Raw genomic sequence first — 27,536 nt, forward strand, 5'->3', positions numbered from 1 at the left:
CCCGGTGTCTGCTGCTTTCTGGCGCGCCGGAAAAATTGGCGGGCGGGAGGGAGGAGCTGTGGAGTAACGCGTTCTGCGCAAGTCTGGCCGCCGCGGGGACCCGTCGGTTGCCGAGCGGCGGCCCCTGCGCGTTGCTAGGCGATGGCGCCGCGCCGGTGACGTCACTTCCGTCATCTCTTCCGGGAAGGAGCCATGGAGGCCGTGGCGGAGCGGAAGGTGCGAGCGGGCCTGGCCCCCGGTACCGCCCGCCCCGCGCTGCCGGCGCCGCCCCGCGCCCCCCTCACCGCCTGTCTCCCCACAGAGGCAGCGCGAGGAGCCGGCGGACACGTCCGATCTGTCCGGAGAGGATGATGACGACTACGTGCCCTACGTGCCCGTCAAGCAGCGCAAGCAGCAGATGGTAACGGGGTAGCGGGGCTGCCCGGGGAGAGCTCCGAGCCGTGCTCCTGCCGCCAGGCTGTTCACTCCGCCTCCATCCACGCCCTTCCAGCTGCAGAAGCTGCTGCAGATGCGGAGGAAGGTGGTGTCCGAGGAGGAGCAGCGGGACAGCGGGAGCGAGCAGCGCGGTGACGAGGATGACATCCCGCTGGGCCCCCAGTCCAACATCAGCCTGCTGGACCAGCACCAGCACCTCAAAGAGAAGGCGGAAGGTGAGGGAGGAGCTGGTGGCCGCACTGGGTGGCTTTCAGGGTACAGCAAACCCCCTCATTGTGTCTTGGTTCTCCCCCAGCTCGGAAGGAGTCAGCCAAGGAGAAGCAGCTGAAGGAGGAAGAGAAGATCCTGGAGAGTGTGGCAGAGGGCCGAGGTGAGTGGGAGCTCTGTGTCTCTGTCTGCAGAGCTCCCGGGGCAGCGGGAGAGTTGTTCCCTGTCTCGGGAGTGCCCACACTCAGGGGTGGGACCGGTGGTGACAGTGGGTGCCCTCAGTTGGCACTGCCTGCCTTGGCTGAAACCTGGCTGTGACAGGGCTCTGGGCACAGCAGCACTTGGTGTTCCTGTGCCAGAGGGGCTGTCAGTGCTGCTGCTTCTCCTCTTCTGCCTCCAGACATGATCTCCCAAACTGTTTGCCCAAGTAGCGAGGTTGGTGTGGATGAGAAGAGTTTGGTCTGATCATCTTTGTTCCTGCAGCTCTGATGTCGGTGAAGGAGATGGCGAAGGGCATCACGTATGATGACCCAATCAAAACCAGGTAAGTTTCACAGCACAGCTCAGTTTTTCTTCTGAAAACATCACTTTATCATGGATGAAGAGAACTAGAAGCCACAGTCTTGCAAGAGCAGTGTGGCTCTGTAGCCTCTTGCCTGAGTGACTGGGTTTGTGTCATTTTCTCTAAAATCAAACGTTGTTGAGTCACATTGGATGTTGTTTTGTATACAATAAGGCTTGATAAAGGACATTTATGTTAAACTAGGAGGCCTGAAGGTTGGTCTTCAGGTCTGGGAGGTCACTAAGCCAGAGAAAGACTCTGGAGGAGGCTTTGTAGCCAGTGCTGCTTGAGGCAGCATTGTCGAGGTGGTGACTGATCAAAGATTGAACTCAGTAATCTCAGAGATGTTTTCCAACTTCAGTGATTCTGAGGCAATGTCAGGGAGATGATTGAGGTGTGTCCAGACGTTTGTGGCATGTTCCATCCACTATCCATAGGCTGTTCAGAGCTGTTAGTTTAGCACTTTTCACTGAGATTTTGGGGAAGGGTTTAATGTGTGGAACTGGCTCAGATCTGCTCTGACACTCACTCCATGGAGCCCCTTGGGGTTACCTGTTTTATCTGGGAGGATATTGGAGCCTAACAGGGAGTTCACCTGAATTCCTCCATGAGAGCTGCTGGTTCTGGAGCCCATGACCTGTTTCTGTTGCTTTCACAGCTGGAGAGCCCCTCGCTACATCCTGGGCATGTCGGAGGCACGGCACGACCGTGTACGCAAGAAGTACCACATCCTGGTGGAGGGGGAGGGCATCCCACCCCCCATCAAGAGCTTCAAGGAAATGAAGTTCCCAGCAGGTAGGCCAGGAGTGGATCCTGGAAGGGATCCCACCTTTTTCCTGGCTGTTGGCCTGAGGGGTGTTTGTCACTGGTGGAAGAGCTGCTGCTGGGACCCGAGTGGGAGAAGAGAGGAAATAGTTCAGGTCATGAACATGCGTTGTTCCTTGTTCTCTGACAGCTATCCTGAGAGGCTTGAAGAAGAAGGGAATCCAGCAGCCAACACCCATACAGATCCAAGGCATCCCCACAATGTGAGTGCTCTGTCCCAGCCTGGAGTACAGAGTGGTTGTTCCCACAGCCCACTCAAGGCTGCGGACCAGGCGCTCTTCCCTGGTGACACATGCACCCCGTCACCTTGCTGAGCCCTGGGGTTTGAGTTGTTCCATGATGTTTCTCCTCTCCATTGGCCCCATTTCTCTGGCAGACTATCAGGAAGGGATATGATTGGCATTGCATTCACTGGTTCTGGGAAGACCTTGGTGTTCACCCTCCCGGTGATCATGTTCTGCCTGGAGCAGGAGAAGAGGCTGCCGTTCTCCAAGCGAGAGGGACCCTATGGACTCATCATCTGTCCCTCGGTGAGTGCCAGGACGAGCTGTGATTGACTTGCAGTGGCAATCCTAAATTCTACCTGCACAGAGGTGTAGGAATGAGCTGGTTTTGTCTCGGTAGCGGGAGCTGGCCCGGCAGACCCACGGCATCCTGGAGTACTACTGTCGTCTGCTGCAGGAGGATGGGCTGCCCCCGCTGCGCTGCGCCCTCTGCATCGGGGGCATGTCTGTCAAGGAGCAGATGGAGACCATCAAACAGTAAGACCTGGGGGAGTCTGTGGGGCTGGAGCTGCTCTGTTTTCTGGCAGGGGGCTAAGGAGTGGCACCCTGGCTTCAGGACACTGTCAGGGGGAAAATGGTGTGCCAGGGAGGTGTCCTGCATGGAGCAGGAATGCTGAGGGACTGACTGTGGCCTCCTCTCACCCCACAGTGGGGTACACATGATGGTGGCAACGCCTGGGCGCCTGATGGACCTGCTGCAGAAGAAGATGGTGAGTCTGGACATCTGCCGGTACCTGGCCTTGGATGAGGCTGACAGGATGATCGATATGGGCTTTGAGGGGGACATCCGTACCATCTTCTCCTACTTCAAGGTACTGAACTGCCACGGTAGGAGCACCCTGAAGCTCAGTCCTGCATATGCCAGATTGGGTGAGTACTAAAGGCTTTTTCCCTGTGCAGGGCCAGCGGCAAACCCTCCTCTTCAGTGCCACAATGCCCAAGAAAATCCAGAACTTCGCCAAGAGTGCCCTGGTGAAGCCCATCACCATTAACGTTGGGCGAGCGGGTGCTGCCAGCCTGGATGTTGTGCAGGTGAGGTGTTTGGGTGCTTCCTCGTGCCTGTGTGGGAGACCAGAAACATTCATGAGGGCACTTAATTTCTTTCTCTGCCAGGGAGCTGGAGTTCATGGCCCTCCTTCCCAGTTAAGGGGTACCAAGCAGTGGCAGTTCCTCTGCTGCCTGACCCATGTCTCTGCTTGTTTCTAGGAAGTGGAGTATGTGAAAGAGGAGGCCAAGATGGTGTACCTGCTGGAGTGCCTGCAGAAGACCCCTCCACCTGTGAGTATGCTGGGGACAGTGTGGTCATGCTGGGGTGTGGGGGGAGTTGGGAGGAGGGACCCCCTGTGCGGAGTGGGCCTGTGACTGAGCCATGCTGGGGATCAGCAGTGCTGTGTGCTCTGCTCAGCAAGAGGGAGTGGGCTTCCCCCGGGGGCTGTGCTGGTGCCAGCAGTGCCAGCCTGCAGAAGGGGCTCTGAGACAATGCCTGTGCTGCTGCAGGTGCTGATCTTCGCAGAGAAGAAGGCAGATGTTGATGCAATCCACGAGTACCTGCTGCTCAAGGGTGTGGAAGCTGTGGCCATCCACGGAGGGAAAGGTCAGTGAGGGTCCCAGATAGGCCTGGGTTCCTGGTGTGACCCCACTCCTGCCAGAATTGTGTGTGGCCACAGAAGGTCCCAGCCTGGAGCAGTTGTTGATGGTGTGAGGAAGGGCTGTGACAGTGTCAGGAGTGAGCTCCACGGTGTACATAGCAGGCATAAACACAGTGCAGATCCCTATGGGATGTGGAGGCCCCTCTGCTCCCTCACTGGGAGAAAGGCAGCCTGAGGAAGTGATGCTTGACTCTGAGGCCACAGTGTTTGCTGCAGTAGGTAGGGCTGGGAGCTCTGCCATGGCTGATCTCTGCTGGGCCTTTGCAGATCAGGAAGAACGGACAAAAGCCATTGAGGCCTTCCGGGATGGGAAGAAGGATGTCCTGGTTGCCACTGATGTCGCTTCCAAGGGCCTGGATTTCCCAGCCATCCAGCACGTCATCAACTACGACATGCCAGAGGAGATTGAGAACTATGGTAGGCACTGGGCCTTGTGGGAGAGCTCTGGAGGCCAGCAAGGCTCTGTGCCTGTCTCTGCAGTGTCTTGGGACAGGGATGCTCTGTCCCACAGTGCTCACCCGGGGCTGATCCTGTCCCTGTCTCTGCAGTTCACCGCATCGGGCGTACAGGCCGTTCAGGCAACACTGGCATTGCCACCACCTTCATCAACAAGGCCTGTGGTGAGGAACAGCACGGGGCTAGGGGCTGGAGGAGGCAGCTGGGCAGTGCCAGGGGGTTGTTCTGAGCAAGCAGAATGGCTTTGCCTGACCTGTGTCTGTGCCCCCAGATGAGTCAGTGCTGATGGACCTGAAGGCTCTGCTCCTGGAGGCGAAGCAAAAGGTGCCACCGGTGCTCCAGGTGCTGCACTGTGGGGACGAGACCATGCTGGACATCAATGGTGAGAGACCCCAGGCTGACACAGGGACCCCTGTGGGGCTGCTGCAAAACCTGGGCTCCAGACGGGACCCTCCAGCTCCCAGTGCCACAGCATTGGGAAGACACTGGTGTAGCCCCTTTGCTCTGGGGTGGGGGCTGCTGTCTTGGTGTGGCACTGTGCTGCCCTGGCGTGGCATTGTCCTGGCCCTGACCCCATCCCTCCCATTGCAGGTGAGCGGGGCTGTGCCTTCTGTGGTGGCCTGGGCCATCGCATCACCGACTGCCCCAAGCTGGAGGCCATGCAGACCAAGCAAGTCAGCAACATCGGCCGCAAGGACTACCTGGCCCACAGCTCTATGGACTTCTAGCCTGGACAATGTGCTGCCCCTGGGTGGGCCTGGGCTTCCTTTCAGCCTAGGGGCCTGTCTTGTACTGCTGTGGCCCCATTTCTAGAATTTTGGTCACTGGGACTTTGCCAGCTCAGGCCCTGCAGGAAATGTATGGAGCTGTGCTGCAACAGCCCATTACATCAGCGGTGTGTTGGGCAAGCAGGTAGCAGTGCCTCAGGGCAAGGGAAAGCCCCAGGTGGGGCCACTGGTCTGCTGCCTCTGCCAGCCCCCTGAAGTGGTGAGGTCATGGTCTTGTGTTGCTCCTCACAAATCCACCCAGTTTCTCTGGGCCCATCTCCCTCACCTGGATTTGTGCATTCTCAGGTGGCTGTTCCTGTCTCCCCAGACATGCTGGGAGGATGCAGCCAGGGTGAGGTGGAGCATGCTGTGCTCATGTCAGGCCCTCCCCGAGGTGCTTCCTGTGCTCTGCCCCTGCGTTCTGCCCCACTGCCCTGCTGTGAGGGGGAGGGCAGGCACACGGACACCTCCTGCAGCCCAGCCTCTGCCCCCCATCCCACACCCCAAAAAGGGGAAGTCTCTCAGAGACGGAAGTCTGCCCCATGCCTTTCCTTCGACTGCAGCAGTCACATTTTCTCTGCTGCGGGTAGCCCGAGTCCCTTATCCTTGCGCTGGCTGCCCAGGTGAACTCGGCCCATGGAGAGACCAGTGAAGGATGGGATCCTTTATGTGCAGCACACCAAATTTGGAAAGGTAAAGGGTGGATTTGGGGTTGGTAGAGGGTTTGCTCTGATTTGACATGATGCTGGGCCTGGGGCTGGGCCCTTAGCAGCCTGAGAAGGGGCAACTGCAGCAGTGGGGGAGCCCTGGGCTCAGCAGCCCCATAAGTGGGGTTTTCCCGTGGGGCTGAGGGGACTCATCTGTGTGGGCACCCACTCTGGCTCACCTGTGTGTTGGGTTCTTCTTGCTTGGTCACCACGAGAGTCTCAATGGAAGAATAAACATGTGTTAATATGGCGCAGCTTCAGCATCTGTGTGTGTGTGTGTGAGCAGGACCCTGGGCCAGCACGTGGGACGTGTCCCTGTGACCTCCATCGGCCTGGCCCTGTGGGGCCAGCGCCATACAGCAACACCCTCATGGCTTGGGCTGCTTCTCTGTGCTTTTGGAAGGGGCACTGAGTGCTGCAGCTCTTGGGGCAGGGTATGGGTGACATGGTGAGAGTACCTGGGGTCGGGCCAGCTCCAGAGAGCAGTTGGGTGTTGGCAAAGTAGGTTCTGCCGGCACACTGGTCACGCCATGGCAGGGTGGCCATGTCCTGTGGGGGTCTCAGTGGATGTGTGGGGCTGCAATCGCACTCTGACCTCCCTGCTGAAGAAGAACCAAGCCCTGAAAGTGCAGCAGGCAGCCGTGTGTGTGAAGAGCTGGTGCCCTGCCATGTAGGAGGCAGGTGGGCTGGGGGTGGTGGGTATTTTGGGTGCTTGGCTGCATGTGGTTCCTGCAGGGCGGAGGCTCTGCTGCACTTTTGAGGTACATGGTGGCACGCGCCCCCGCTATCCCATGACAGACTGGGAAGGTGCTGGTGCTACAGATGCTCCCCTGGGAGGAAGCAGGCTGCTGAGCAGATGTGAAGCTGCCAACAGGAGCCTTAGCAGCTCAAAATGGCTTTAATTTGCATCAGGGTCTGTCCTGAGAACAGCTCGAGAGCTCAGCTATAGGTTGGCAGGCCAGCACTTGCAGCAGGGAACAAAGAGCAGGACCTGGTGCTCAGGGAGCCAGGAGTGAGTGTGACTCACCCAGTGAGCCATGCCAAGCCTGCTCGGGGCAAGGCGCCCCTCTGCCCAGCTTTGTGCCTGCCCTGCCCCACAGTTCAGGGGTCTGTGCTGGCCCCTGTTCTCTGTGCCCTCCAACAGCATCTGGTGGGTGCAGGCCAGGACTCCCCAATGCCCCTCATGCCCTGTACGGAGGGCAGTGCTGCCAGATGCAGCAGCCAGCTCTTCACTGATCCATTTTTTCCCTGCTTTGCCCTTTCCATGCATTAGAGGTCCTGGAGGAAGATGAGAGCCCAGCTGTTCGCTGCCAGCCCGTCCGGCGTGGCCCGCATGGAGAAGTTTGATGTGCGGGATGATGGCACGATGCCAGAGAAGACGTCCCTGCAGCGGTGTGCCCGCCGGGTGATCCGCCTCTCTGACTGCGTCTCTGTGGGCCCGGCGGGCACAGAGAGCTGCCCCAAAGCCACCGCTGCCTTCTACCTCACCACCACGGAGAAGAGCTATGTGCTGGCAGCTGAGCAGCGCGATGAATGGATCACCCAGCTCTGCCAGCTGGCTTTCCAGGTACCAAGGGGTCTGGCAGAGCCCAGAGCCCTACTTGGGTGAACTGCGAAGCTCCAGGGCAGGCAGGGGATTTGTCCTCCCCACCCCCTGTCCCAGGTCATACTCCACATCTCTTTGTTTCAGGGTGCAAAAGAGACAGTGCCGAGTAGTGCCAGCACTCAGCCTGGCCCCGCTGTCCCCATGGAGGAGAACTCCCTCTACTCGTCCTGGCAGGACCGTACGTGCAGGGGTGGTGGAGAGGGCTGGGGTGGGCTGCAGCTCAGTCCTGCGGTGCTGACCTCTGGCTTGCTCGGCTCTCACAGTGACTGAATTCTTGGTGCTGGTGGTCCAGACAGACGCAGCCACCCGCTGTGGGCTGCACGGGCACTACCTGCTCTCAGCCCTTCCCCAGAGCCTGACGCTGAAGGACCCCCAGTCTCGCCAGCCTCTGCTCACCTGGCCCTACCCCTTCCTTCGCAAGTTTGGCCAGGATCAGGTGCGTTCCCCACTCCCTTTTGGGGCTGTTGCCTGCCCAGGGTGGGTGGCAGCCCCTCACTCTCGCCTCTGACCCTGCAGGCTGTCTTCTCCTTCGAGGCTGGCCGCCGCAGTGACTCCGGCGAGGGCACCTTCACCTTCAGCACCCCACGGGCCCCTGAGCTCTGCCGGGCTGTGGCTGCTGCCATTGCCTGCCAGCAGCAGGGCAAGGACACCCTGGACCCCAGACTCTTCTGTGTCTCAGAGCCCCAGCTCTTTGCACAGGGCCTTGAGCCCCAGCCCTGGGGGTCTGGGACCGATGATCCCCAGCCCAGCCCAGCCCTGGGGGGGACACAGCCCGCCTCCCACCCCCCTGCCAACCTTCTCCGCTTCACCCCACCAGAGCCGGAGGGCTCATGCCCCATCGTCTATGCCTCCATCGCCCGGGGCCAGCAGTCCCTCTTTGTGTCAGGGCAGCCAGGCTCTGGGGAGCCCTGGGCCGTGGGGAAGCCGCTCCCTGAGCATCTCTACGAGAACATCTTCACCGCAGAAGCACATCCAACCGGGGCCCAGGAAGAGGAGGAGGAAGGGCAGTGGGAGCTGGGGCGCCGGCAGGCCCCCGAGGGCCACAGCAGTGATGGGGGGCCCGTCTATGACAACCGGGCCGCCCTGGCACAGAACCCGCGGGCCGCGGGCTGGGGGCGCGCAGGGCAGGCGGCGCTGTCGGGGCGCTCCAGCCACAAGCCTCACAGCACCCTTCGGGCCAAGCTGGTGCGGCTGCTGAGCCGGGAGAGCCCCGGAGCGCGGGACTGGGCTTGATGTGGCCGGTGCCGTTCGGTCAATAAAGGCCCTGCCCCGACTCGGCTCCGCCGCTGCTGCCGGGGGCGGGGGGGGCGGGCGGGGGCAGCTCCAGCCTCCCCGCTAGGGGGCGCCGCCGCGCCCGCCCCGCCAGGCAGAGGCGCGCTCGGGGATTGGCCGAAGCGCCCGCTGGCTCCGCCTCCCCCCGGTCCTATATTAGTGGGGCCGGGCCGGGCGGGGGCGGTGCCCGGGTTCGAGTCCCGCGTCCGCCCGCTCCGCTCCGCTCCCGCCCGCTTCGCCGGGCCCCGCTGGCCGCGGGTGAGTCCGGGGAGCCGGGCCGTGCGGCTCCGTCCTCTGCCGGGGGGATGGGAGTGTGAGGGGTGGAGGGCTGGGGCTTGGCTTAAAGGGAAAGCGGGTGGTCAGGGTCGGGCCCGTGTGGGGCAGAGCCGGCGTCCCCAGCCCCTGTAGGGGGGCGGCGGTGTGGGATGGGGAGGGGTCCCGAGGCGCCCCGCGGTAAGGGTGGGACCGCCCAGCAATAAGCAGGGCTGCCCAGCCTGTGCACGCCGGGGACCCCCGTGCAGTCGGGCCCCGTCCCGCCGGGGAGGGGTGTGGGGTCTCCGCCCGCCCCGTCCCGGCGCCTCGCTGGGGCTTGCGCGGCTCCCGGGCGCCGGGAATGCCTGACACGCAGCTCTTCCCCCGGCCCTCCCGAGCGGGGAGCGGGCTGGTGTCGTCTTACACGCCTTATATAGACCGCACCGGCCCGGGGAGAGCGGGGGCACGCTGGCCCCCGGCCCGTGCGAGGCGTGGGGAGCCCCGCCGCCGGCCCTGGCCGCCCTCGGCAGGAAGGTCCTGGGGCCGTTCGGAGGGGTCTGGCGGCTTCTTCCAGGTAAAAGGTGACGGGAGGCTGGTGCTGGCCCATCTGTCCGGAGCCTTGGCCGGCTGACAGCTGTCAGGCAGGGGAGTGCCGGGATTCCCTCCTGCCGAAGCCCCGGAGATGGGCTCGCTCCCAGGGAGCATCTGCTCGGCCGGCTGCCGGAGCGCCAGCCCCTCTTCTCTGCCAGGCGCCTCGGGTGGCATCACGCAGCTCCTGTGCTGCGGCTGCTGCTAATTCATCCGGCAAAAATGCTTCTGGTTCCTACCGTTCTGTACCTGCTGTTGATTCTCTGCGGTCTGAACAGCCTTGGCTCTCAGCAGCGGGAGTTCCTGGGGTGCTGCAAAGGAGAGCACATCCCAGGTTTGGGAAGAGAGCAGAGCCCACAGACACTCCGCTGTGGGTGGCAGCAGGGCTGTGCCTGGCTCCCTGGCACTAGTCAGTGTTAGCCTGGGCCCCTCAGCTCTGATGTTGCTGGAGGAGATGCTGATGGATTTGGGGTGCGTCTCTAACCACAGTGTAGGATGATCAGGGTGGAGTTACAGCTGGAAACGTGACCTGCCTCCTGTCCTACCCTGCCAGGCACTGAGCCTTCTCCTCGCCTGCTCTTCCTGCATTGTTTCCACATACCCTAACGCTGGAATCACACCCTCTTCCCTTGCAGAGATGGGCGACATGGAGTCCTACAAGGTGATGCTGAATGGGCCGGCACCCTGGGGCTTCAGGCTGCAGGGAGGGAAGGATTTCAGCATGCCACTCTCCATCTCCAGGGTAAGAGAAACCGAGGCTGGTGACACCCATCCTTCCTCCTGCCTCTGTGGGCGGGAGGCCGCAGTGGCTGAGGCAGAGCCCTACGGGGGATGTAGATGAGCTGGGGCCCCGGGAATGCTGCATCCTGCCCTGCCTGGCTCCACGTAGCCTCCTTGGTCCCTTATCAGCTGCAGCTCAGCACGGGGGTGTTCCGGGCAGAGAGCTGCAGCAGAAACGTGAAATTCTGCACAGCCTCTGCAGAGGGGGGCAGGGGAGGCCCCTTCCGGAGTGTTCCCACCACAGCAGGAGGGGATCTGCGCTCTGAGATGTGGGACTGGCTTCCTGGTCTGCACCCCAGCACTGGGCTTGGCATCCCAGGACTTAGCCAGTGCCCTTCAGCACCCTCATTTCCCCAGCACAGCTCCCAGCTCTGTGCCTGTGGTCATTCCTGAAATGGGCAGGGAGAGGAGGAAGCTGCACTGCTACCTGCATGGATGTGACTCCCTCCGCAAAATTCTCCCATTTCTCCAGTGAGAGCCATTGGCCACAGCTGGTTGTGCCTGTGACCGCTGGTTTGAGCCTCTCCTGTGGCAATGTTCCCGGGTCTGACCCTGACTGTGTGCAGGTCCCCGGCCCTGGGCGGGTGCTGGCCACAGCTTTGGCCACGCAATTGCCTTATAAGCCTTGGAATGTGAGTGCATCGCCTGTGCCGCTGGCGCTTGGGCAGCTGGCACGGAGGCGGCTTCTCAAAGGACAGCTTTGCCTGTGGCATCGAGTGCTGCGTGGGGACCTGCCCCTGGCTCGAGCTGGGCACTGCACACGTCCCCCAGAGGGCACAGATCTCCACAGCATCCCAGCATGGAGCATGGGCCCTGAGGGCACTGTGTGAGGCTGGAGTCGCCTGTGCCGCTGCCCTGGGGCCTGCTGATCTCTGCTGAGCACGCAGAGACAGATTCAGCGAGTTTATTCTCTAAAAAATGTTTCTCTTGGCTGCGAGCCAGTTCTTAACAAAGGGTCTGGTTGGATGGAGGAGCCTCCCAGAGCCTGGGGCAGGGGCCTCGTGAAGCAGTTCTCGGTGAGGCTTGGGCAGTGCTGCTGTCCTGGGCAGGGCAGGAGCAGCAAGGACATTCCCAGGGGATGCAGCCAGATTTGGGGGCTCTCTGGTGAGGCTGGGCTGCATGGCAGGGCAGTGTGCTCTGATGGGAAAGTGTCAGCCTGTGCTGCTCTGCACTGCAGAGGCACCCCCAGACCCAGAGCTCCTGTCCAGAGCATGCCGCTGTCCTTGGCTACTGCTTCCCATGAGCTGGCTCTGCTGCAGAGGCTGGAAGGAAGCATCCTGCCCTAGCTTTGTGGGCTGCAGTGGGGCCCTGCTCTGCAGGTCTGCAAGGGTGGGCAGCACAGGACAATGCTGTCCATTGGCTTGACTTTCAGCTGTGTCCATCACTGTGGCACTCCTGGGTGAGCAGTGAAGCTGTTTCAGCTCACTGATCACACAAAAGAGGTGCCACCATGGTCCTGCTAGGGTGCTGACACGGGGCCTGCTAGGGTGCTGACACCCTAGCTAGGCAGGCTGTAAACCATGGTCCCTGTGCAGGAGCTGTGATAAGGACTGCAGTCTGGATAGCTGGATGCTGTGTGGCACCTCCTGGCATCTGCCAGCTGGGAAAGAGGAGACACTTGAGTGCTAGTGGTGGGAAGGCACTGAGGGATGCGCTGAGGAAGGCTCTGTCCTGGAGGGGACAGGGCAGTAGGTGAGCACCTCTCTGGATGTGTTGATGGAGGTGCAGGGAACAAAAGACTGGGTGGAGAGGGGAGGAAGGAAGCCCTGGTTAGCGGGTCTGGGAGGGAAATAGGAAGGCTGGCACTGGCATGGCTCCTGGCTGAGCTGGCACCTGTCAAAGGGGTTTCCTGCACGTTGGCATGGAGGGGGACGGGAAGTGCTGGCCAGGCTGGGTGAGGCTTCATGACGCAGCCTGGCATGCTCTCTCCTTCCTGGGCAGTCGTGTGAAAACCTCTCCCAGCTCCTGCTCCTGCCTCCAAACCCACGCAGCTGCCCTGTGCCTTCCCCAGCTCTCCAGGGCAGCAAGCTGGGGCTTGCAGAGCATGGCCAGGAGCTTGGGGGCATCACTGCTGCTGAGGGCACCCTCCTGTGCCGGGCGGAGAAACGGGAGGGCACTGTGGGGGTACCCATGTCCTGCTGGGAATAGCAGTGGGATGCAGGTGGAACTGGGCCACATCCAGCCCATATGTGGTGTTTGGCCTTGCATGGAGGCTGGTGTTGGCCTAGAGAAGGGATTTGTGGCTCTGGGGCGAGCCGGGTTCTGCAAGGAGGGGCCAGGACTCTGTGGCAGGGATTTTTCAGCCCTCTGACAGTGCTGGGAATCTGGCTCGCTCCTTTTATGTTCATGTCGAACAGGACTTGAGGAAATACTTGGTCTGGGTCCAAGCGCCTTGAGTTCTTCCATGCTGGAGGAGCAGGAATGGCTGCAGCCTGCCCACGTCTGTCTGTCTGTCTGTCTGTCAGTGCCTGGGAGCTGTGTGCGCTGCCCTGGGCCCTGCTCGCCTCTGGCTGTGCATCGCTGGTGGGAGGGGAGGGGATGTACAGCCAGCACGGGGTTCTACAGCCGTGCCACGGAGCCACAGCAGGGGCAAGGCGCATCCCTGGCACTGTGGCCGGGAAGGGAAACTTGTGGCTGTGCTCCCCAGCAGGGCAACATGGGTGGGGGTGGTGTCTCCGTGCCCCGGCAGGGCTCCTGCTCCTCTGTGGGAATGAGGTAATGTCTGTGCCTGGTGGGAACGGAGCGCGGGCGGCTGGGGGAGTGCCCAAGGGGTGCCTCCCCTGTCCTTCCCCGCCCCAGGCGAAGGGCTGGACATGCCTGTGGTTTGCAGTGAGATGTGGCCCTGACTCACTGTGCTCTCTTCCTGCCCCGGGACCATAGCGATGACTCCAAAGCGTGGCTGGGCTTCTTGTTGAGGCTGAGGCAGCACTGCCTCTGTGTTTGGCCTCATGGCAATGAGGCCCTGGGGTGCTGGCAGGGTCCCCAGGCATGCCAGAGGGCAAGGGCTGGGCAGTGCCCTGGAGAAGTGCTTTGCCTTCTGCTGCTGCCAAGGGGAAGAGGCTGCTCTGGGCTCATGCACTGGGCAGTGGGGAGTTATCTGGGAGTCCCCACTTTCCCTGGGTCAGGTCTGTGTGATATCCTGTGCTGGGCATCCTGAGCCTTGGAAGGCTCCTGCCCTCACGAGGATGTCCCTCTACTCCCATGTCACTGCTTGGCTGTTCCAGCTCTCCCTAACTCTGTCTGTCCTGCAGCTGACTCTGGGTGGGAAGGCAGCCCAGGCCGGCGTGGGAGTGGGCGACTGGGTGCTGTACATCGACGGGGAGAGCACCAGTGCCATGACACACATCGAGGCCCAGAACAGGATCCGTGCCTGTGGGGACAGGCTCTGCCTCACCTTGAGCAGGTAGGAGTTGTGAGTCCCTCAAACGTGGGGTTCTGGTATGACTGGAGTGTAATCAGGGCCCTCTGCCCAGTGCTGCCTCCTGGTATCACCATCTCCCAGCATTACTTAGAGCCTGGAAGTCCCTGGCTGTGTCCAAGGGCTCTGCTTGCCTGGATAAGCCTTGACCTGACTGCAAGCCACAGGGCAGTGCCAGCTGGCCATGTGTCCCCTCAGCTGGGTGCTGCATCCCTGAGGCACCAGCATGCCGGTGGTGTCTGGACCAACTCCAGTACCTGCCCATCTGTCTCCTCTCTTGCAGAGCCCAGACCCAGCTGGGGAAGCCGCAGAAGGTACGTGTTGCTCCTGATGCCGCAGTGGCAGCTCAGCCTCATCTCAGGGGAAGGGAATCTCAGTGTAGTGAAACAAGTGGACATTGCTCTTGGGGCTTTTAGGGGGCTGGGGTGTGTTTGAAGGTCTAGCAAGCCCAGCTGGAGGAGCAGCTCTGATCTCTGGCACCATGGAGGATCAGAGGGAGCAGGATCTGCGCAGTAGGTGCCTGGGCCCAGATTGTCTGTGCCCCTGCTGGTGCTGGGTGTGGGCAGGGATGCCGAGGGGCCAGCACAGGGGAGGAGGCTGGGCAGGTGCAGCACCATGTTTGCTAGTGCTGGGGAGTGCCCTGGCACAGGGAGGCAGGGCTGGGGCTGGTGACTGGTGGCTCCTGGGCAGAAGCCACCTGCATGCGTTCAGCTTTGTGCCATGGGACGGTTGCAGTCGGCGTGTGTGCATGCACCGCCCTGCCACGGGCAGCAGCGAGTGTCCGGGGCACTTACTAATCTTCAAATGACCCTCAGGCTGGGTTTGTGACCTGCTGTCGCTGGGCCAGGTACCCTGTGGAGTGTGTGCCAGCCTGGCAGAGCCTGGTCTCCAAGGTGCACGTGCTGCCCGGCTTTCCTACCTGGCTGCCTGCTGCTCTGCCTGGCCCAGGGCTGCCCCTTGCATGCTGCTTGACGTGTGAGCCCGTGTCTGTGTGTTTTGTCTCGCTCAGGACTCACTCCCCTGCTCTGAACCCCTGAAATATAACTTCGCTCCCAGCACCGCCCTCAACAAAACAGCTCGGCCCTTCGGGGCCGGCTCACCTCCGAACCCACGGCCCGGGCTGGTGACGAAACCCGTGACGTACGCGCCCCTGGCGCCCGCCTGCACCCCCCAGCACAACGGGTACGTTGCTGTCCCTCCTGCTCCCTGAGGATCGGGGGCAGCTGCTGCCCGGCCCTGCTGCGCCTTGCATGCCAGGCACCCTGGGGGGGAGTGGGTGACAGTGCCCGTGCCGGGTAACCGGTGGCTGGTGCTGAGGTGGCACAACAGAACTGTCTCACACAGGGACACACAGCCACGCTCATGCCAGCCCCTTGCTCAGGGATGTGTCAGCCTCGGGGGACTCCTGCCAGGCTTGATGTGGTGGCTGTAGCAGGACACTGGCTGGCATCTGCAGTGACAGGGAAACCGTGGCTGGCTGTGACCACCAGCCAGTGCCTGCCTGGGGAAGTCCTGCTGTTCCCCTGGCTGCAGGAAGGGGCTGGGCAGAGTGATGGCCTCCAGCCCTGCCACTCTGTTCCCCGGCTCTGGTCCCTGCTCCTCCTGCCAGAGCTGCCGTAGTGCCCAGGAACTGGGCAATGAGGCAGGATGTGGCACTGACTGCCTTGGGCATCCAGGCCTGTTCTGGGGGCTGAGGGAGTACAGTCTGGTCTGCTGGCATCTGCCCCTGTGCCCCAGTGTGCTCTCAGCCCTGGGTGAGCTGGGTATGAGGCTCAGGGACAGGGGACTAAGGCAGGCCATAGGTGAGCTCTGGGAACTTCTTGGGTGCTGTAGGTCTAATTTCACCTTCCTTTTTCTTTCTTTCTCTCCTCCCTTTCTCTTTCCCTCTCCCTACAGGTGCTGAGCCTTGACAAGTCAGTAAGCCTTTTACCTGCTCTCTCTATCCTCCCTGCATGCCTCTTCCCTGCCAGTGCCCTGTCCTTCTGGGCAGGGCCAGCCTGGGGATGGGCAGCAGGCACTGCTCTGCCCATGTGGGTGGGTCACTCCTGGCACCAAGCTGTCCCCACTGTAGAGGGGACAGCTGCCTGTCTCTGCTAGCTGCTGGGGCCCTGGAGTGTCCTTGTGTGTGATCCATTCCCTGTTCCCCAAGATCTGTCTGTGCTGGGCAAGGGCTGATGGGCTGTGCTGGGCACTGTGCCCATGGCCAGGTGGCTGCCATAGACAGCTGTGGTGCAGCTTCCCTGATGCTGTTTTTTGACCTTGGCTTATTCTTGCTCTGTCCTTTCTCTTTCTGGCCCCTGGGGCCAGTTTCAAATTGCCAGGAATGGTGGTGGTCATTCCAGAGTCAGTCCTTCACAGGCCCAGCCTTTGTGAGGGAGGAGCTGGGGAGTGGGGTGTGACATCTCTGGTACTGGTGTGCTGTGATTCTGTGCTGGGGAAGGAGGGGGACAGCCCCAGGAGATCTGTCAGATTTGACAGACGACTCTGTCACTCACAGGCAGCCCCCACAGCTGCTGGAGTCCCCCAGCACCCCTGTGTGTGACCCTGTGAAGCTGCGGATGTTAGAGGACATTGACGACTCAAAGCCCCACAGCTGGACCTCCCAGTCCCGTTCCTTCCGCAAACTGTCCCGCCTGGTGGGCGCAGACGCCAGTGAGTTCCCACGGGGGCTGGCACTGGCTGACTGCCCAGCTTTGCTGGGGAAACTGGAGCTGGATAAAGGCTTTGGTGCCTCGTGAAGTGTTGGTTTTGGCTCTGTGGGGCAGTTAAGCCAGGCAGAGCTGCCTGGGGCTGTGTGGGCTCATGGTGGTGTCACTGGGCTGGGGCCGTGCTCTGCCCCGTGGCCAGGCAGGGCTGTGTGTTGGGACAGGGGGGCAGTGGGAGGAGAGGTCCTTTTCCCTTTCCTGTTCCTTTTCCCTTTCCGCTGTCTCTGGGCCTCAGTTGCTACAGACTGACTCCATCTCCCCCTTTCTCTCCTGCTGTGCTCAGTGGAGGATGGTGAGGACGAGCTTGTTAAAAAGCCCAGGTAAGGGGAGTGTGTGCTGGAGCAGCAGCAGGAGCCACAAGGTGCCCACCTCAGGCTCAGCCCTCACGCCTGGTTCTCTCTTGCTGCTTGCAGTCACTCAGGGGAAGCTCTTTGCTCTGTTGCTCTTTTTTCTCTCTGTCTCCAAGAGCCGAGCTGTTGGTGGAGCAGCAGAGCTCTCCCTGCACTCACCCCACAGTGGGCACTGCCAGAGCTCAGCCACTGCTCTGGCCATCACCTCGGAGAGTCCTGCCAGGGCACCCACTGGCCAGACAAGATGTCCTGTGCTGGGTAGGACCTACTGGGCACTGCTGGCACCAAGCTGGGGAGGCCAAGTTCTGCCATTGCTTCTTGAGGAAAAGGGATCTGGAGAAGGCTGGTGCACTGACAACACCTTGCTGGGGGCATTGGGAGGTGCTAGGCAGCAACTGGGCAGTGTGCTGTGAGCCTGGCGTGGGGCTGTGGGATGGCAGGGCAGAGCTGGCTGAGTGTCTCCAAATTCTACTTCTGGAGTGCATTTGTGAGGGATGGGCTGTGCTGTGGTCAAATACTGAGTGTTGTGCTACCATTGTTTTCAACATCACAGGGATGCCCATGGGTCCAGCTGGGGCACAGTGGAGCAGTGGTGAGTGCCAGGGTCTGGTGAGGGCACATTTGGCAGCACTGCCCTGTGCTGAAGCAGGGTCTGTGCTTGGTGCTGGCTGAAGTTCCTGCCCTCTGTCACTCACAGGCAGCCCCCGCAGCCTCTGGAGCCCCCCAGCACCCCCGGGTGTGATCCTGGGAAGCTGAGGATGTTGGAGGATGCTGAGGACTGGCAGCCCCGCACCGGGACCTCCCAGTCCCTCTCCTTCCGCAAACTGGCCCAGCTGACGGGCACAGATGGCAGTGAGTTCCACAGGGCCTGCCACTGCCTGGGGATATGGGACTGTTTTGGGGTAACCAGAGGTTGGGAGAGGCAGTGGGGTGATGCAGCACCCGGGAGTGTTGGTTTTGGCTACAATTAACTCCCTGAAGGCAGCTGAGCCAGCAGGAACTGCTGGGAGCTGTGTGTGGGCTCCTGGTGGTGCCGCTGGTCTGGGGTTGTACTCTGCCCTGTGGCCAGACAGGGCTGTGCAATGGGGCCAGGCGAGTGGAGAGGTTGGTTTTCCTCCTTTCCCTTCCTGCTTTTCCTGGACCATAGTTGCTGCAGACTGACTCCATCTCCCCCTTTCTCTCCTGCTGCACTCAGTGGAGGATGGTGAGGATGAATTTATTAAAAAGCCCAGGTAAGGGGATCGTGTGCCAGGGCAGCAGCAGGAGCCACAGGGTACCCACCTTGGGCTCAGCCCACAAGGCTTGTTTTCTCTCACTGCTTGCAGTCACTCAGGAGAAGCTCTTTGCCCTGTTACTCTTTCTTCTTTCCTCTCCTTATTCTCCACCCTCTATTCTGTACTTTCCTTTTTCCTAGAACCAGGCTGTTGGCAGAGCCACAGGCTCACCCCACAACAGGCACTGCCAGTGCTCATCCACTGCTCTGACTCACCTCAGGAGGGTCCTGCCCAGACACCCACCAGCCAGGCAGGCTGTCCCCAGATGAGGTGTCCTCCTGCTGGGTGTGCAGGCAGGACCTGCTTGGCACTGCTGGCACCAAGCTGGGGAGCCCAAGATGCAGCACAGTGTGCTGGACACAGTGGGCAGGGGTGGCTGGTGGCACTGACAGCACCTTGCTGGGGGTGTCAGGAGTTGCAGGGTAGGGAACTAGACCAGACCTGGGGCACAATGTCATATGGGGCCAGGGAATGGCTGCAAGGCTGATGAGGATTGAATGCTGTCAACATTTCCACAAGGCTCATGCGTCTCTGGGGTTGTGGATACGTATGGGGAGGGATGTGCTGGTCAAACACTGACTGTTGTGCCACCATTCTTTCTGATACTACAGGGATGCCCACGGGTCCAACTGGGGCACGGGGCAACATCGGTGAGTGCCAGGTTCTGGCAGAGGTGTTGGCATGTGCCAGGGCACCTTTTGGAGTGCTTCCCTGTTCCAGAGCAGGGTCCAGTCCTGGTGCTGAGCTCCTGCCCTCTGTCACTCACAGGCAGCCCCCGCAGCCTCTGGAGCCCCCCGGTGACACAGTGTGTGACCCTGTGAAGCTGCGGATGTTAGAGGACATTGTGGACTCAAAGCCCCACACCTGGACCTCCCAGTCCCGCTCCTTCCGCAAACTGGCGCGGCTGGTGGGCGCAAACAGCAGTGAGTGAGCAGGGCCTGGCACTGGCTGGCTGCCCAGGCGTGCCCAGCTTTGCTGGGGCAGCTGGTGAAGGCCGTGGTGTGTTGTTACTGCAGGACATTGGTTTTGGCCCCATTTGGGCCCTCTGCAGCAGCTGAACCAGCAGGAGCTGCTGAGGGTTGTGTGGGCTCGTGGTGGAGCCGCTGGGCTGGAGCTGCACTCTGCCCCGTGGCCAGGCAGGGCTGTGTGTTGGGGAAGGGGGGCAGTGGGAGGAGAGGGCACTTTTCCTTCCTCTCCCTTCCCTTTCCTTCCTGCTGTGCCTGGGCCTCAGCTGCCGCAGACTGACTCCATCTCCCCCTTTCTCTCCTGGTGTCCTCAGTGGATGATGGTGAGGACGAGCCCATTAAAAAGCCCAGGTAAGGGGCAGCAGTGGGACCCACAAGGTGCCCGTGCCAGGCTCAACCCCCACAGCCACTTCACCCTTGCTGCTTGCAGTCACTCTGGGGGTGCTCTTTGCGCTGCTGGGGGTTCTTCCCTCCCTCCCAGACTTGGGGTGTTTTCAGAGCTGCACAATGGGCACTGCCAGCACTCAGCCACTGCTCTGTCACCTCAGGAGAGTCCTGCACCAAGAACTCACCTGGGTAAGGGTGGCTGGTGACAATCACAACACCTTGCTGGAGAGGTTGGGAGGTACTGAGCAGCAACTGGTCTTGGTGCTTTGCATCCCGTGCAGCTGTGGTCCGTATTTCCACGTGGCTCATGCCTCCGTGGGGCTGTGGGTGCATATGGCAGGGATGGTCCAACAGTGACTGTTGTGCTGCTGTTTTTCCCAATGTCACAGGGATTCCCATGGGTCCGGCTGGGGCATAGTGGAGCAGCGGTGAGTGCCAGGGTCTGGCATAGGTGTTGCCGTGTGCCAGGTCACATTTGGCAGCACTGCCCTGTGCTGCAGTGTTGGGCAGGGTCTGTGCTTGGTGCTGGCTGAGCTCCTGCCCTCTGTCACTCACAGGCAGCCTCTGGAGCCCCCCAGCACCCCCGGGTGTGATCCTGGGAAGCTGCGACTGATGGAGGATGCTGAGGGCTGGCAGCCCCGCACCGGGACCTCCCAGTCCCGCTCCTTCCGCAAACTGGCCCAGCTGACGGGCACAGATGGCAGTGAGTTCCACAGGGCCTGGCACTGCCTGGGGATGCGGGACTGTTTCGGGGTAACCAGAGGTTGGGAGAGGCAGTGGGGTGATGTGGCATCAGGAGTTTGATTTTGGCCCCGAGTCACCCCTTGAGGCAGCTGAGCCAGTGAGATCTGTCCGGGGCTGGTCTGGGGCCATGCTCTGCCCCGTGGCCAAGCAGGGCTGTGTGATAGGGCAAGGGTGTGGTGGGTGGGGAGGTTGGTTTTCCTCTGTTCCTTTCCTGCTTTTCTTGGGCATCAGTCACTGCAGACTGATGCCATCTCCCCCTTTCTCTCCTGCTGCACTCAGTGGAGGATGGCGAGGATGAGGTTGTTAAAAAGCCCAGGTAAGGGGAGCACGTGCTGAGGCTGCATGTCCCAGGTGTCTGGGCACTGCTGGCTCTGAGCTGGCGATGCTGAGCTGTGCTGTAGCCCTTTGGGCATACAATGAGTGGAGGAGGCTGATGGCACTGGGAAAACCTGGCTATGGGATGTTGGGAGGTGCTGGGTAGTGCCTGCACCTGGGGCATGTTGTCCTGTGACCCTGGTGGGGCAGAGCTGGGTGAGTGCTGCTGGCTCATTTCCCCTCAGCATCGCTACTTCTCATGACTCTGGTCAAACTCTTTGTCCTATTGTGGATTCTTCTCTCCCTCTTTGTCCTCTCCCAGAGCTGAGGTGGTGGTGGAGCTGCAGAGCCCACCCTGTACTCGCCCCACAACAGGCACTGCTAGTGCTCAACCACTGCTTTGACCTTCACCTTGGGATATTCCTGCCTGGACACACCCTGGCCAGAAAGTTTGTCCCCAAATGGGTGTGCAGGCAAGACTCGCTGGGCACTGCTGGCACCAAGCGGGGGAGGTCAACATGCAGCACGATGTGTAGGGGTGGCTGGTGGCACAACACTTCACTGGGCAGTTTTGGAGTCACAGGGCAGGCACTGTACCTAGGGCACAATATCATGTGGGGTCATGGAATGGCTGCAAGGCTGCTCAGGAGTGAATGCTGTCGGCATTTCCATGAAGTTCTTGTATCTCTGAGATCGTGGGTGTGTATGGAAAGCATGGGCTGAGCCATGGATCAGCCACTGACTGCTGTGCCACCATTTTTTCTGATGCCACAGGGATTCCCACGGGTCCAGCTGGGGCACGGTGGAGCAGCGGTGAGTGCCAGGGTTTGGCAGAGGTGTTGCCATGCACCAGGGCACCTTTTGGAGTGCTTCCCTGTTCCAGAGCAGGGTGTGTGCTTTGTGCTGGCTGAGCTCCTGCCCTCTGTCACTCACAGACAGCCCCCGCAGCCTCTGGAGCCCCCCAGCACCCCCGGGTGCAACCCCGGGAAGCTGCGACTGATGGAGGATGCTGAGGACTGGCAGCCCCGCACCGGGACCTCGCAGTCCCGCTCCTTCCGCAAACTGGCCCAGCTGACGGGCACAGACAGCAGCAGTGAGTTCCCACAGGGCCTGGCACTGCCTGGGGGTGCTGCACTCTCCCTGTGCTGCCAGGGTCCAGCAAAGTCTGGAGTGTTGGATTTGGCCCCATGTGATCCCTGTGGGGTGGTTGTGTCTGTGGGAGCTGCCTGGGGCTGTGCGTGGTCTCGTGATGGTAACATTGGTCTGGGGTTGTGGTCTGCCCTGTGGCCAGGCAGGGCTTTGTTTTGGGGCAGGGGTTGCTGGGAGGAGAGATTGGTTTTCCTCTTTTCCCTTTTCCCTTCTTGATGTGCCCGGGCCTCTTTCTGTGAGGACTGACTATTTCCTCCTTTCTCTCCTGCTGCGCTCAGTGGAGGATCATGATGATGTGTTTGTTAGGAAGCCCAGGTAAGGGGAGTGTGTGGCAGCAGGAGCTGGGGGGCTGCACGTCCTGGGCAGAACCTCTTGGGCATTGCTGCCCCTCAGCTGGGAATGCTGAGCTGCGCCATGGTGTCCCAGAAACGGCGGGTTGGGAGTGGCTGGTGGCACTGGCCAAATCTCACTGGGTTGTTGTGATGTTTAGGCAGTATCTGGACCTGGGGCAAATTGTCCTGCAAGCCTGACGTGGGGCTGTGGGACAGCTGAGCTTGTGGATGTCACCAGCTTGTCAGGGTTGTTCCTTGTTCTGTGCAGCCAGGCATGGGGGTGGAAAGCACCCCACTTTTTGCCTTTACATCTCTGTGACACCTCCTGCCCTGGTGCCATGACCCTTGGGTACCAGCTCTGTCCAGCTAGCTCTGACACAAATCAAAGTTGTGTTTGTTGCCATCTCCTTTTTGAATTTGTCTTGGAGAAGCACAGAGCCACTGGCTGTCCCTCTCTCTGTCCCCCTTCTTGCATTGGGCTGTGCCTCTTAGCCCTGGCTTGCCCTGGCTGTTCTCAGAGCTGCTGAGCTGGATCCTGGATCCCTGCATCAGGTCACATCCAGGTTCCCCTGCACCCCAATGAGACTGGGGGTGATCATCAGATGTTAGTAGGCAGCCAAAGTGTGGTCCCTGGGGTCCCTGGTCAGTCTGGAGAAGCCCAGAACCTTCCCTCCTGCCTCTCCCCAGACCACCACGGTGGGTACCAGAGACCCTGAGGGTGCTGTGTCTTGGCAGGACTGAAGGACCTTGGCTCAGTACTTCATCTCTAAACCAGTTACTGCTGGGCATGGGGGCTTGGCCAGCTCCCTCCTGCTTGTTGGGATGGGGAGCCCTGCCTGCACCCCCTGGGCAGTGGGGGCGAGCAGGGCAGGCTGGATTAACTGCTTGCTCTGTAGCCAGGTCTCCGTGCCGGACCCGTCCCCAGGAGCAACGATGAAGACTGAGCCAGGACTGGGTGAGCAAAACATCTCTGGGCTTTTTGGGGAGGGGCTGCCGAGGGATCAGGAGCATTCTCCTTAAGACTTGTGTGTGTGTGTGTGCAGCCCCCAGGACCCCCAGTGCCACCCCCAGCCCCACCAGCCGCCCACCCTGGGCTGTGGACCCCTCGTTTGCCGAGCGCTACGCCCCGGACAAGACGAGCACGGTGGTGAGCAAGCACAGCCAGCCGGCCACGCCGACCCCCATGCAGAACCGCAGCTCCATCGTGCAGGCAGCCCAGCAAGCCCCCGAGGGGCCCGGCCGCACCCCCCTCTGCTACAAGTGCAACAAGGTCATCAGGTGAGCCCTGGCTGCCACCACTGCCACACCAGCGTCCTGGGCCCCGGCGTGGCTGACCTGGCTCTGTCCTGCCACAGGGGACGGTACCTCGTGGCGCTGGGACATTATTACCATCCCGAGGAGTTCATCTGCTGCCAGTGCAGGAAGGTGCTGGATGAGGGCGGCTTCTTTGAGGAGAAAGGCTCCATCTTCTGCCCCAAGTGCTACGACACGCGCTACGCACCCAGCTGCGCCAAGTGCAAGAAGAAGATCACTGGGGTGAGTGTCCCTCAGCCTGCCCTCCATCTCCTGTCCTTGTCCTCTGCTGTGAGTGCCTGGCTCTGTCCCTTCCTGCCTTGGTCCATCTCAGGGGATTCCTTGTCCCTTCCTGCCCTTGGTGCTCCTGCCCCTGGCTGACAGTGGCTCCCCTCCAGGAGGTGATGCACGCACTGAAGATGACCTGGCACGTGCAGTGCTTCACCTGCAACGCCTGCAAAACTCCCATCCGCAACCGAGCCTTCTACATGGAGGAGGGACAGCCCTACTGCGAGAGAGGTAGGACCCAGGGGCCCCATGTGTCACCTCATGTGGCCCTGGGGCGCATTGGGACTCAGCAGCTGCACACAGGGCTGGGGGTATGAGCTGCCCTGCTCTGCAGGGCTCCCCCTGGGCTGCGGGGAGCACAGAGACCCCAATCCCACAGCCCTGAGCCCTCCACCTGGTTCTCCCTAGCTGCAGGGTAGTGCCATAGCTCCTATGTTGCCATGGCGATGAGGGAGGATGTACATCAAAGCGAGTGCTGCATCCTGGGAGATGAGGTTCTCCTCCTCCCCCTGGAGCCCTGTGTTGGCTATGCCACCCTGCACCTTTCCCGGGTGTCCCAGGCTTTTTCTCACCTGAATGGGGGCTGGCAGAGTTGTCCCCAGGCTGTGCCTGTGGGATCCTGGCTGAGCTGCAGCCCTGCTCCCCTGGCATGAGCGGCTGTAGTGCATGGAAGTGCTGACCTGTCTCTGCCTTTCCTCACAGACTATGAGAAGATGTTTGGCACCAAGTGCCGCGGCTGTGACTTCAAGATCGATGCTGGGGACCGGTTCCTGGAGGCGCTGGGGTTCAGCTGGCATGACACTTGCTTTGTCTGTGCGGTGAGCAGTGTGCCTCCCTCCCCGACTGTTGCAGGGCCTGTGCCTCTCCCCGACAGTCCTGCTCTGCATGGGGTACACCAGCAGCACAGGGAACCTGCTGCCACAAGATTTGTCCCACTTGCCTCCGTTCTGGACGCCTGGGGCTCTGCTCTGAGCCTTCTGTTCCCTCTCAATGCCCCAGGGCCATGTGGAGGTCCCTGTGTGACACCAGTGCTGGGCTGTGGGGGACCAGAGGCTGACTCAGCCCCCCGACCTGACCACCTGTACTTTCCTCCCCAGATCTGCCAGACCAACCTGGAAGGGAAGACGTTCTACTCCAAGAAGGACAAGCCTCTGTGCAAGAGCCATGCTTTCTCCCATGTGTGAGGGGTGGGAATTCAGCTGTGCCTACACATGCCCCTGGCCCTGCATGCTCCTCTTCCCCTGCCCTGCTGGCCCCAGGGAGACAGACTGGGCCCTTGGCCCTTTCCCTTGCTTCTGCCTCTTTCCTGGCAGCTCCTGGCTCGACTTCAGCCAGATACAGTGCTGGGTCCAGAGCCTTTTATAGCTGGGTGGCTTCTTACATGCTTCTCAACTGGCCCTAGGAGCCCTGGAAAGGGGATGCTGCATGGATCTCCTGCCCCTGAGCCACGCAGCATGGTGGGTACAACCATGCTGAGGCTGGAATTGGAGGGGGTCTGCCACGGCTGGCCTGCTCCCTTGCTGCCTGGCAGCTCAGTGCTGGGGCAGGGATACTCCTTACACATCCCTGAGTGGGTGAGGACCAGCTCTTGTCTCACTCTCCCCAACCTTCCCTGCTGTGTGCTTGGGGCTGGAGACCCGGCCCTGCTCCCCTGCTGGGGCCCTGCCCATGACAACCCACCAGCCACCCTCAAACTGCAGTGGCTTCCTGCCCCAGTTGCATTCCAGGGGTGTCTGAGCCTCATGCCTCCCACCCTGCTGCCCCCCTGCGCCCCTGGGGCTGGCAACACCCCCAGCCTGGCATGGCCCAGCCGTGGGCTGGCAGCGTGTAATGATGGCCAGCCCAGCCAGGCTGCTGCTCCCGCAAGGCTTGGGCACAGCTTCCTACCAAAGAGCTCTCTGCCACTGCCATCCTGGGGCCACCGATGCCTCCCCCCAAACCACACCCTCCGGTCGGGCTGCGCTGATGTAGCCACGGTGCTTTTAGTGCCTTTAATAAACACATCTCTGCAAGTGCCGGCTGTCTCCAGGCCAGTGGTTTTGCCGAGTGAGGTGTGGCCGGCTGGGAAGGTCATGCTCTGCCCTCATCCCGCTCCCTCTGGGGCCTGACTCAGCTCCTTCCAGCTTTCCAGGGAAACTCTTCGCCTCAGATTTCTCCACCTCTGCCCAGGCTTGACCTTTTGTGTCCGCTGGGTTGTCCCTCTTGTAGCAGGCAGGACCGCTAATGGGGGCAGTAATTAATCTGGGGGGCAAAATGCAGCAAGGAGAGATGGGGAAGGGGTGAGACCTTAGTGGAGGTCCTTGTATACCTGGCAGCGTCCTCTGGTCCTCGTCCTGAGTACTGTAGAGGGGTTGAGGAGTTGTGGGGCACGCGTGGGCCACGTGCACCAGCTCTGGGCGTTCTCCAGCGTGGAGCGGCCAAGCGTTCGCTCACGCGCTGCAGCTGCTGTCCCGAAGGACGGCTGAGGCCACACCAGCACCTCCGGCTGGAACGGGCTCGAGGGCAGCGCGTGTGGGTGTTCTCCTCCCTCTCCACTCTGACAGCTGGAACGGTCATTAATAATTGCAGCTCTTGCCATGATGAGCAATTGTAAGGAAAATCGTCTTGCTCATCTACTGGAAGGTTCTGCCTGGGGCAGGAGCTGGCTGTGGGAAGCCAAATACCTCCTGGCATCACCCAGATCTGGGCTGCGGTGCCACATCTTCTCACTGCCAGTTCCAGGAGTGCAAAAGCACATCAAAGATGGGGCAAGGAAAGGCGAGGGATGAAGTCAAGCTGGGGCTGGGCCAGGCAGTCGGGCTGGGGCACGTGAGAGCAGTGGGATGGTCACACTGAGAAGCAGCAGGACATGGCACAGAAGCAGCTGGTGCCTGCCTGGCAGGGCTGGCAGGAGCAGGGCTGAGTGCCCACGTGTGAGTCCCAGCTGTGCAGCCAAGGTCAGAGGAAGCACAGGGGAAGGTGAGGTGGCTGTGGCGCCACGTGGGCAGGCCCTGAACCAACCCTGGGTTGGCTGGACAGCAACCCGTGAGTGGAGGGTAGGAAAGGGGCAGGGGCAGGCAGTGGTGCGGGACGGAGCCTGCTGGGCTAGCACAGGCTGGGAACAGGTTCTGCCAGATCAGCCCCGGGGTGCCCAGCTGTGCAGCAGGGCCAGGGTGCTAGTCAACCTGCCTCTTCCCTGGGGAGAGCCAAGCATCCCCTGGTGCCACTGCAAGGTCTGTGCTCGCGGGGGGCTTAGCTCTGCTTGGTTCCCTGTTGCCTCTGGGCCCTCCTGATGACTTCTCTACCACCCAAGGTGCCTCTGTGCTTTGCCAAGGGCATCTCTTGCCCACCAGCTCTGCGCACCATGTGAGGAGCTTGTGCACAGGCAGCGGAAGGAGGGTCTCGGGTGGGCTGCGGAGGTGGAGCCTGGGGAGGGGCTGCAGCCTCGCTGCTCGGAGAACAAAGCCTGGCGGCGGTAGGCTCGGAGCTCCCACCACATCCCTGAGCGGGGTCTCACCACATCCACCCCCAAAGCCATCTGAGCCGCTTGTGGGGCGCCTGCCCCGGCCCCAGCCCCCGCGCTGGCCCCGGCAGCTGCTCCACAGCTGCTCCCAAACTCTCACAGCCTCTTAGGGCGGCTCCGGCTCTGGCCTCGCTCGGAAATGCTGGTGTGAGGAGGGCGTGGGGGGAGCGGGCGGCAGCGCCAGGACCCTCGGCACCCTGTCCCATGTCCCTCATCTCCCATGTCCCCGTGTCCCACGGGCTGCCTGAAGGGATTCTTTTGTGACGGGCCACTCCACCAACATCCCCATCCCGCAGGAATCGGGCCCTGCGTGCTCTCCATTGCTGCTCTGGCACAGAGACCCCTCCAGCGCGGTGCTGGTCCAGGCTGGGGGCAGCGCCGGGGACAGGGAATCGCTGGCAGGAGCATTAGGACCTGGCTGAGA

General features: G+C 61.3%; 3 protein-coding genes across 10 annotated transcripts; all 3 read left to right on the plus strand.

Annotated features, from left to right (window-relative positions):
* Positions 1 to 172: 172 nt before the first annotated feature.
* Positions 173 to 6,146, plus strand: DDX41 (DEAD-box helicase 41). Its single transcript, XM_021530766.3, has 17 exons — positions 173 to 216; positions 302 to 400; positions 491 to 650; positions 731 to 805; positions 1,126 to 1,186; positions 1,863 to 1,999; positions 2,160 to 2,232; positions 2,406 to 2,559; positions 2,654 to 2,790; positions 2,963 to 3,125; positions 3,214 to 3,345; positions 3,520 to 3,591; positions 3,811 to 3,907; positions 4,230 to 4,379; positions 4,511 to 4,582; positions 4,690 to 4,800; positions 5,010 to 6,146. Exons 1-17 carry the CDS (start codon positions 193 to 195, stop codon positions 5,144 to 5,146), a joined length of 1,854 nt encoding a protein of 617 aa, XP_021386441.3. The 5' UTR covers positions 173 to 192; the 3' UTR covers positions 5,147 to 6,146.
* Positions 5,738 to 8,763, plus strand: DOK3 (docking protein 3). Its single transcript, XM_021530767.4, has 5 exons — positions 5,738 to 5,878; positions 7,166 to 7,459; positions 7,583 to 7,676; positions 7,762 to 7,934; positions 8,015 to 8,763. The coding sequence occupies exons 1-5, from the start codon at positions 5,822 to 5,824 to the stop codon at positions 8,729 to 8,731; spliced, it is 1,335 nt and encodes a 444-aa protein (XP_021386442.3). The 5' UTR covers positions 5,738 to 5,821; the 3' UTR covers positions 8,732 to 8,763.
* Positions 8,764 to 8,952: 189 nt separating this feature from the next.
* PDLIM7 (PDZ and LIM domain 7) lies at positions 8,953 to 25,626 on the plus strand. Of its 8 annotated transcripts, XM_085591512.1 has the most exons (25): positions 8,953 to 9,028; positions 10,246 to 10,352; positions 13,642 to 13,793; positions 14,092 to 14,122; positions 15,705 to 15,721; positions 16,306 to 16,460; positions 16,797 to 16,833; positions 17,417 to 17,455; positions 17,561 to 17,715; positions 18,059 to 18,095; positions 18,749 to 18,787; positions 18,906 to 19,060; positions 19,417 to 19,453; positions 19,879 to 19,917; positions 20,047 to 20,192; positions 20,513 to 20,549; positions 21,323 to 21,361; positions 21,484 to 21,641; positions 21,976 to 22,012; positions 22,926 to 22,984; positions 23,073 to 23,307; positions 23,385 to 23,565; positions 23,721 to 23,841; positions 24,313 to 24,428; positions 24,708 to 25,626. In XM_085591512.1, the coding sequence occupies exons 2-25, from the start codon at positions 10,248 to 10,250 to the stop codon at positions 24,792 to 24,794; spliced, it is 2,214 nt and encodes a 737-aa protein (XP_085447638.1). In that variant the 5' UTR covers positions 8,953 to 9,028; positions 10,246 to 10,247; the 3' UTR covers positions 24,795 to 25,626. The 8 variants fall into 8 exon arrangements, with proteins under 8 accessions (XP_085447638.1, XP_085447637.1, XP_085447639.1 ...); XM_085591511.1 differs by lacking the exon at positions 18,059 to 18,095 and having other exon boundaries at positions 18,749 to 19,060; XM_085591513.1 differs by lacking the exons at positions 18,059 to 18,095; positions 20,513 to 20,549; positions 21,484 to 21,641 and having other exon boundaries at positions 18,749 to 19,060.
* The last annotated feature ends 1,910 nt before the right edge of the window (positions 25,627 to 27,536 follow it).

This window comes from Lonchura striata, chromosome 13 (genome assembly GCF_050655825.1).
Source record: "Lonchura striata isolate lonStrDom1 chromosome 13, ASM5065582v1, whole genome shotgun sequence".
Taxonomy (NCBI): Eukaryota; Metazoa; Chordata; class Aves; order Passeriformes; family Estrildidae; genus Lonchura; species Lonchura striata.